This window comes from Cenococcum geophilum, assembly GCF_001692895.1.
Source record: "Cenococcum geophilum 1.58 unplaced genomic scaffold K441scaffold_1, whole genome shotgun sequence".
NCBI classification, from domain to species: Eukaryota; Fungi; Ascomycota; class Dothideomycetes; order Gloniales; family Gloniaceae; genus Cenococcum; species Cenococcum geophilum.
The window spans coordinates 5,582,910-5,593,090 of NW_027137559.1; the positions used below are offsets into that span (position 1 = coordinate 5,582,910).

General features: G+C 36.1%; 1 protein-coding gene across 1 annotated transcript; it reads right to left on the reverse strand.

The window, feature by feature from the left end:
* Positions 1–8,482: 8,482 nt before the first annotated feature.
* K441DRAFT_530960 (uncharacterized protein) lies at positions 8,483–8,656 on the reverse strand (the record flags this gene model as incomplete). Its single annotated transcript, XM_067642191.1, has 1 exon — positions 8,483–8,656. A coding segment is annotated over one exon (174 nt), but the record flags the coding sequence as incomplete, so codon positions are not given.
* Positions 8,657–10,181: the final 1,525 nt, after the last annotated feature.

The window sequence follows — 10,181 nt, forward strand, 5'->3', positions numbered from 1 at the left end:
AAACTATTTTCTACTTAACTATTAGTATTGCTAAAAAATATATAGGTGTTTTATAAATATACCTAGAGGTACTGGCAAACCTTTAATATGGCCCTCTTTTGGTTAAGGTAAGTCTGTTTTAGCCTCGCCATAGCTCTCTATTAGCTTAGGTAAGACTATTTTAGTTTCACTACGGCCTTCTAGGCTCTTAAGGTAATTAGCATATATTTCCGTATCCTCTTATATATCACCCTCCGTATTATTATCGATTTTATAAGAGTTAACCTTATTAGGTATTTAAGTAGGCGTATAAGGCATCTGTTTCTACATAGGGTTAGAAAGCTATAATTATTTCTTCTCCCTGCTAGCAGATGCTATATCTTTATTGTTAATGCGATTTTAGGATAATTTAAGGTTTCTAGCAAGTTAATAAATAGGTATATTATCTTCGGGGCGATAGCATATTATAATGTTTTTATAAGTACCGATTAAGGACCTATAGGTTATGTTAGCAACGTATCTAAGCTTAGTTAAGGTAATATATATAATGTCTAGTATTCTTATAGGGATGTTAAGGGATATATAGTCAAGAGGTCAAATTTAAAGGTAAGTCAAATTAATGGCATATAAAAACCAGGAGCACGACGTTTATATTCCATTTCTCTTCTAGGGCAGAGTTAGGATAGAAGGTAGAAGGGAAAGGCGGAGTATACTAGCCGCCCTTTTCCACTTTATGTGGTGTCTATAATACAATATTTAGTGGCTGTAATTACTCTCAGCTTATATATTGTCTGCGCCCGAGACTATAGGTGCCTAGAGTGATCTATAAGTAAGGCATTATTAGGGGTAGCTATTAGCTAAGCTGCTGCTAAACTTAAATAGCTAACAATCCCTAACGGACGCCGCATGCCTTAGTAGGGTTTAGAAGCGTTCGCATAAAGTTATAAACTAGAATTAGAAGTTAACAATGACCCCTAATAACGCCTCTCTTAGTAGGAATAGCATTATATAATCTACTTCCGACGCCTATCCTTCCTAGGGCAAGACACTACCTAAGTAGTAGACTTATCCTAGCCAGTTAATCTTGTATATTGACCCCCCATCTATAGTAAAGGAGCTGTTAGTGCCTTTAGGGTAGTTTAATTGCTATTCTAGCTAAGCCCTTTATAAGCGCTCCGCCTTATATAGGTGGTAATTAACTTCTATTAATCTGCCTTATATTAGGGGAGATCTTTTACTTAAAGCGCTAAGCAGCCGGTACTTAGAGGTCTATAGGCTTATTCTATATCCTAATAATATCGACCACGATTTTTCCTTAAGTGGTATCTATAACCCTAAGTACCTATAAGCGCAGCGTCCCTAAATTATCAGCTAGTAAGTAGGCGTTTATAGATAAAGAAACCGACTTTAGAGATAATGGCAACGTAGAGGCGTTAGCTAGTTAGGAAAGTAACTTTAGTAATAAAGATTAAGAATAGGATGCAGAGACATTATATAACGGAGAAAATGGTTTTAGTACTAAAGATTAAGAAATAGGGGTAAATAGCAATAAAGAGATGTTAAGTAACGAGGCTATATAGGCGACGGTTAGATATAGTGGCCTTGGCTTTATAGTCTTAAATCTATAAATATAGGGTATAAATGTAAAGAAGATTTCTAATAAAAGCTGGTAAAAGGGTTAAAACTTTAGCCACTTTTCGTTTAGCCTATCGCGAAACAAAATAATATTTTACTATTCCTACCAAAGTCTCTGCCTGCTTAACTTATAGCGAGCTATAAAGCATTCGCAATAATCTATACTTTTACTTAAATGAATTTATTTACTACCTTAAAAGTAATAATAGAAGGAAAATCTATGTTAACGACTTAGGATTTTTTGAATTTCTTATAGACCTGGGACGCATGCCACCTTAGTAACTATTAGTTGTGTTTAAGACTACGGTACTTATAGATTTATATCTTAAGGATATAAATATGTTTTTTATAGTGTTTTCTTTTTATTTAAATTATTTCTCTACTTATAGTATATAGCGGTTGTTTATCTATTCCGGTGTAGTAGGGAGGGGTAGTTGGGTTACGTAAGAGGGGTTAGACTTATAGCTACGCTTATAGGGCTGTTTATATAGAAACTTCTCTAAGTATATATAAGGAGTCTTTATATAGGAACTTCTTTAATATTTTTAAATCTGGGACTTATATATTTCTTTTTTTTATAGTTCTAGTATTTTCCTAATATTTGCTTCCTATTTATATACTAGGCGTTAATAAAGGGCGCTAGGTTAGATTACCCTACTTATATAATCACTTTACTTACACAATTACTCTACTTATATAATCGCCTAGCTTATACAATTACCTAGCTTGTATAATTACCCAACTCGCACAATTACCTAGCTCGCACAATTACCCAGTTCGTATAATCGCCCAGCTCGCACAATTACCTAGCTCGTAGGATTACCTAGCTCCTATAAGCACTATACTCGCATAGTTACCTAGCTTGTATAATCACCTAGCTTATAGGATCGGCTAGCTCCTATAAGCATCTAGCTCGTATAATTACTTAGTTTACACGATCGCCTAGCTTGTATAATTACCTAGCTTATAGGATTACCCAGCTCCTACAAGTACTATACTCGCACGATTACCTAGCTCGTAGGATTAGCTAGCTCCTATAAGTATCTAGCTCGCACGATTAAAGCCGAAGTTATTAAACCTATTAATACCCTATTTATACGCTAGGCATTAATTAAAGGGCGCTAGGTTAAACCACTTTACTCGCATAATTACCTAGCTTGTAGGATCCCCTAGCTTTTATAAGCCCCTAGCTCCTATAAGCCCCTAGCTCCTATAAGCCCCTAGCTCCTATAACCTCCTAGCTTATAGGACCGAAGCCACAGCCGCTAAATCCGTTAAGATCCTTACTGTATATGCGTTAGAGCAGGCACTTATAATATTATTAGGTTAGTATAGGGGTATATATAAAAGATAGGCCGGTATATAGGATATATTAGTATATAGCTAGGGAAAAAGTAGAATAGTAAAATTAGCGGGCTGGTACGCAGAAATATAATACTATTTAACTTTACTTAATATAGCTTAGAGGAGTGTAGAGCCTTAACCTAAGCTATAGGAATACGTCCTTTAACTAAGCCTCTATTATATAATCACTAACTACTTTTAGGCGCTGCGGCCGCATACCCCACTACTTACCCTTTTTAGAACTTTAGAAGTTATACTAGTTCTTAGTTAAGCGACTAACGTTTAAAGCTCTAACTAACTAGCTAAATCTATCGTAGATTAGATAAAGCTAATAATGACTTCTTAATGTATATATAGAGGCTCTAGAGCTACGTTTAATAAAGTAGAGTTCTTATTCTTAATCGTCCTGTTTAATACTAAATCACTCCCTTAAATATTGCTCGAGACGCAGTTAAAACTAGAGAAATATGCTATCTAAGAGTATTCTATTTAGCTTAGCGCAGCTTATAGATAGCGAGAAATATAGCAACTTAAAACTTATATACCAGGGGCTGGAGTTTAAAGTCTATAAAGCGATTATATGCACCCAATCTTCTATACTTACAGCTACCTATAATGGAGGCTTTTAGGTAAAAGCTAACTAAATATCTAGTAGAATTAACCCTAACTAACTAACTAACGGGTAGGAGGCGGCGACTAATATTATAAATATTAACGAGTTCGATTCCGGCACCGTTAAGAGGATAATCTAATTTATGTATAAGAGGGACTATAAGAATGGCAAGGAGGAGCAAGGATCTAATATCGACAACGCCGATGCCTTATTGCTATCTAAACTAGATAATAGCGGTGGCGATAATAAAGACATAATAATACGGCTGACGACGGCCTATATTATACTTCGTCACGTCTATATTAATATAATTACCGATTACTATAATATACTATAGCTAAAAGAGCTTATAAATATAAAAATCTAATATATTCTAGGAACCAGCTAGTCTATAGATGGGTTTCCTAATATTATTAAGGATGTCTTTAGCCTACGTCAGGAAAAAAAATTTTGGGCACGTTGTCGCAAGCGAAAATCGGGGTCTGCAAAACCTGCGTAAGTCGCAATTTTGGCAATTTGCGGCGATTTGTAGCGATTTACTATAAACACACAGGCTACTCGTGTAAATCGCCGTAAATTGCTAAACCCTAATTTTTAGCTGCAACAAAAATACTATAAAAGCTCTGTATAAAGCTCTGCACGGGGCTTTACACAAAGCTCTACGTATAAAGGCTCTGCATAAGGCTCTATATAAAGCTCTACACGAAGCTCTACACGAAGCTCTATACGAAGCTCTATATAAAGCTCTATACGAAGCTCTATATAAAGCTTTGCACGAGGCTCTATATAAGGCTTTATATAAAGCTCTACGTATAAAGGCTCTGCACGAGGCTCTATACAAAGCCCTACACAAAGCTCTACACAAAGCTCTGTATAAAGCTCTATATAAAGCTCTATATAAAGCTCTATACGAAGCTTTATATAAGGCTCTATATAAGGCTCTATACGAAGCTCTGCGTATAGAGGCTCTATATAAGGCTTTACGCAAAGCTCTATACAAAGCTCTATACAAAGCTCTGTGTAAAGCTTTACATAAAGCTTTATATAAGGCTCTACACAAGACTCTATATAAAGCTCTGCGTATAGAGGCTCTATATAAGGCTTTACACGAAGCTCTGTATAAAGCTTTATACGAAGCTCTATATAAAACTCTATACGAAGCTCTATACGAAGCTTTGTACAAGGCTTTACACAAGGCTCTATATAAAGCTTTATGTATAAAGGCTCTGTATAAGACTCTATACGAAGCTCTATATAAAGCTCTATATAAAGCTCTGTACAAAGCTCTATATAAAGCTCTATACAAAGCTCTGCACGAAGCTTTACATAAAGCTCTGTATAAAGCTCTATATAAAGCTCTATACGAAGCTTTATATAAGGCTCTACATAAGGCTCTATATAAAGCTCTATATATAGAGGCTCTATATAAGGCTCTGTACAAAGCTTTATACGAAGCTCTATATAAAGCTTTATAAAGCTCTATACAAAGCTCTATATATAGAGGCTCTGCATAAGGCTCTATATAAGGCTCTACGCGAAGCTCTACGTATAGAGGCTCTACACAAAGCTATACACAAAGCCTTTATATATGCGTGCGACATATTACTATTAGGTCCCCGCTATATTCCTAATAGCCTCTATACATGCCTCTGCTAAGTATACCCCCTATATACACCTAGGTAGCCACCTTATTTTTTACCCTTCTTTCCTTACATCCTCCCTACCTAAGGAGACACCGGAACGACGGCCGGCGGACGACCGTCGCCATCGCTAGACGACCGTTGCTAGAGCTAGACGACCGTTGCTAGAGCCAGACAGCCGGAGCCAGAGCCAGATGACCGTCTCTAGAGCTAGACGACCGTCGTTAGAGCTAGACGACCGTTATTAGAGCTAGACGACCGTTATTAGAGCTAGACGACCGTCGCCAGAGCCAGATAACCGTCGTTAGAGCTAGACGACTGTTGTTATTGCCAGACAACCGTTGCTAGAGCCAGATGACCGTCGCCAGAGCTAGACGACCGTCGCCAGAGCTAGATGGCCGGAGCCAGAGCTAGATAACCGTCGCCACAGCTAGACGACCGTCGTCAGAGCTAGACGACCGTCGCTATCGCCAGATAACTGGTTAGAGCTAGACGACCGTCATCATCGCCAGACGACCGTCGCCAGAGCTAGACGACCGTCGCTATCGCCAGACGGCCATCGCCAGAGCTAGATGACCGTCGCTAGAGCCAGACGACCGTCGCTAGAGCTAGATAACCGTCGCCAGAGCTAGATAACCGTTGCTAAAGCCAGACGGCCGGAGCCAGAGCTAGATGACCGTCGCTATAGCTAGATGACTGTCGTTAGAGCTAGACGACCGTTGCTATTATTAGATAATCGGCCAGAGCTAAACGACCGTTATTATCGCTAGACGGCTGGAGCTAGAGCTAGATAACCGTCGCTAGAGCTAGATAACCGTCGCCAGAGCTAGGCAACCGTCGCTAGAGCCATATAATAACCGTTTAAATAACTAGCCAGCGAATACTATAAACGATTCGATTAATCGATTAAATTAAGGTAATATAAATAGGTAGGCATAGGTAGGTAGGTATAGATAGGTAGGTAGGCATAGATAGGTAGGCATAGACAGGTAGGTATAGATAGATAGGCATAGATAGGTAGGCATAGATAGGTAGGTATAGATAGGTAGGTATAGACAAATAGGTATAGATAGGTAGGTATAAATAGGTAGGTATAGATAGATAGACAGATAGACAGACAGACAGACAGGTAGGTAGATAGGTAGGTAAGTAGGTAGGTAGGTAGGCAGGCAGGTAGATAGGTAGGTAGATAGCTTTATATTTTATATAGCTATAATATAAATATATTTAAAAGTATATTATAGCAATCTATGGAAATATGTAATAATTTAGTTACTATATAATATAATAATAATTTATATAGTTACAATTTGTATAGTTTATACAGTTTGTATAGTTTATACAGTTTATACAGTTTATACAGTTCGTATAGTTTGTATAGTTTATATAGTTTATATAGTTTGCGCGCTATATAATTATAGGGTAGCAAAATGCTAGCATTAGTTTAGTAGTTAAGCATTTTACTACAATTTGCTAGTAGACGCTATAAACTTATTGCGAAATGCGCGGTTTATACAAATCGCTAACAACCATATACGACCGCCGCGATCGTACAGTTTACGGCAATTTGCGGCAAACCGCAACAACCTGCCATAAAAAAAATCCTGATGTAATAGGCGACTTAGCATTATATAATATAATTACCTTAATAGCGGCTAAGTATATTAAAGAGCTTGTTAAACTTAGGGACTTCGTAGAGCTAGACGTTATAAGCAATTTTGCTATTAGTATTATACGGACAGCGATTACCGCATCTAAGGATATAGAGGAAAATTTTATGCTAAAACTTTAAGCTGTCTAATCTTAGCTATAATAAATAGAATTACTACTTTAATCCGCCGAGGTAAGGTATGTCGCGGCTGAGCGCAAAAGTAAAAACATTAATAACTGTCTTAATACCCTCTGCACGACTAGGACCTGTTATAATATTAGTTATAAAGCCGAGTTTATATATTATATTAAGGATAGCAGTTATCTATCTAACCCTAATTACCCTTATATACTTTGTTGTAAAAGGTGTGAGCGTTATATATAAGTAAAGATATATAGCTTAGGAGATCGGCTTAGGTAGGAAGTCATTATATTGTTTAGGTTGATCTAAGAAATTCAAATGTATATCTCGTCCATAGTCGATCTGTTAGATATTGTATAGCAACTATATTATCTATCTCCTATTAGCCTCTCCTTACTTCACCCTTTACTCCTTACCCCTTACCCCTTACCCTTTACCCCTTACCCCTTACCTTACCCTTTATCTTATCCTTTACCTTACCCTCACTTTTACCCTCACCTATTACCCCTTGCCCCCCTGGACGAATTATAAAATCCTAGTTATTATATTTATTCTACTAAATACTAGAATAGGATTGGATAATAATAGACTAAAATAAAATAAAAAGTAGTAAAGAATAATAAGATAAGCGAGAAATGACTAGGAAAAGGTCCTATATATAAGGAACGTATAGTTCTAAATTTACCAGTTATATGCCTTTCTATTAGTACTAGAGGGTTAGTATAGGATTCTCGTATAAGTAAGGCAACTTACCTAGCGGTGCCTCTTAATTAGATACTATACGCCATGCATAAGGGCTGCGTGATTTTTAAAATACTTAAGTCCTTTAATCCACTCTAAATAATAAGGATACTTATAGCAGAACCTTTACCTAAACACTCCTTCTATAACATAATTATTAAGATGCTTTTATAGTGTATCCTTCTTTACAAATAGGCGGGTCTGCCTTAGCGTTAAGAGTTAGTTATTGCCAATATAGATAAGGCAAATAAGATTAGTAAACGTCATAGGATGCGGCAGCTGTATTATCTTAATACCCTCTTCCTTAATTGGGACCGCGCTCTACATCTTATCCGGGTTTTTTTAGAAAGGCGAGTCTAAGCTAATATATTCTTTCTGCCGCTTTGCCTATTAATGGGTACTAGTATTAGTGTTACTTACACCTCTTTTTACGCCTACTACACTTTAGTCTACTTTAGACCTAAGTTAAAGTCCGATAGCCTTACTTAGGATCCCATTCTACTAGCTCTCTTATTAATTATAATACTTAACAAGATTACGGATAAACTTTATACGGAGTTTTATAGCGTACCCTTCTTTAAGCTCGTTTAGCGGCTAAGACAGCAGTTTAGCAATAGCAGCATGTTTACGAAATTTATACTATATAGCTAAACGGGTGGGAATGTCCGTCCTAATACTACTACTAAGCTGTCTTTTAATATTATAATCGTCGATAATATTATAAAAATTAAGAATAACCTAGTCCTCTTTTTGTTTATATAGAACGTTTGTAATACTATAAAGTTTACGTCTGGCTTTATCGTAACGGTTGTATAGTTTCGTTCCCTTTACGGCATTAATAGGGTAATATCCTCGGCTCCTAATCTTTTGTTTATATCGCTCTCGTTTCTTATAAAGCTGTAAAATATTAGGGTATTAATTAAGTTTTAACTAGAATTTAAGCTTTTACTTATTAGTTAGACCTATAGGGGCCCGCTCGTTTCTTAAAATCCCTATCCGTGCGGTATATTAGATAAGGTCGTCCTATAATAGAGTCCTAAAGTAGATTAACTGGAAATCGCGCTTAATTAAATTAAGTAAATAAAACCGTTAGTAGGTATTGCCGTAATGACCTATTATCTGATTTCGCTCTTCTAGAGTAAGGGTGGCTAGAAAGGTTAGTTAATAGATATACTTATATTAAATCAGATACTTACTATTTAATTTTCTTCTAAACGCTTATTATAGCTAGTAAAGTTTAAGCGATTATTTAAACCCGGCTACTCAGCCTAACTATATATAGTGATCGCGGCATTTCTAGTAAGGGAATGCTTTGGTGTCTAATACTCCCCTATAACTAGCCATTATCTTAATATCTTAAAAGATAGGTTATTCCTCCATCTGCTTCTTAAACTTCACTTTAAGACTCTCTTTATTTACTAGGATTTCGAGTTTAAAAATCTCTTCTAGTAAAGTATAATGGCGTTAAAATATATTATCCGTAATAGCAAGGCTTATAAGATAGGATAGAATATAAAAAGCTAGGATGTTTTTAAGATAGAAAATAAACCTCTTACTATAGGTCTATTAGCGCCATTCGCGCCGTCTTTAATCGGCGTTACTATATACCGTCTACCTATACCTTTAGAATTCTTAATATATATAAGACTTACGAGGGCGACAGTTATAGTTTAATTAAAGTTTTTTGCATCGCGAACTTTTAGGATTATAATATGTTTATATAAAAGCGCTTTATTAGAGCCTCTTACGCTTAAACTTTTAATAAGAGCTTAGGGTCTTATTGCCGTGGCACTAGAGAGGAGGAGGATTGCTCCCATTTGCACTTAAAAACGACTATAGTAAGGCTTTACGTCTATTATCTAATGGGCATTAATAATTACATATAAGTCTTATATATATATTACATGCTTTTCTTTCTCCAACGTATTTAGCTCGTATATTAGCGTTAAGTAGGTTAGAATCCACTATAACAAATTAGCTAAGTTTTTTTTTTAAAGGTTAAAGATCGCCCTATATCTTGTATATCAAGTTCTGCGCTATTATTTATACTATAGCCTACTATATCTATAAATTTGCACAGAATTCGTCTCTAGTACGCCTTAATCGCGCTTTCCTTCTTAATTTGTGAATTCTTTACGCGCTATTTAAGGTATATTTTAAGCGTATCGGCCACACACTAATAAAGGGCCTCAGTTAGGTTAGACTTAACTTTTAGGTAGAACCTAAATATAAATCGTTAGTATTATAAGGTAAATCTTAGTCTAAATATAAACGAACTTTTCCTAATTCTAGAATTTATGCTTAATAAGAGAAGTAGACCAGGGCTTCTATTTTAACTTTACTCTTCCTTAACCTTTATAATACACAATCCTCTACCGTAAATATTCCCCCTTAGACTTAGCGTCTTCCCTAACTCTAGAGTTAGAGCTTAAATCTA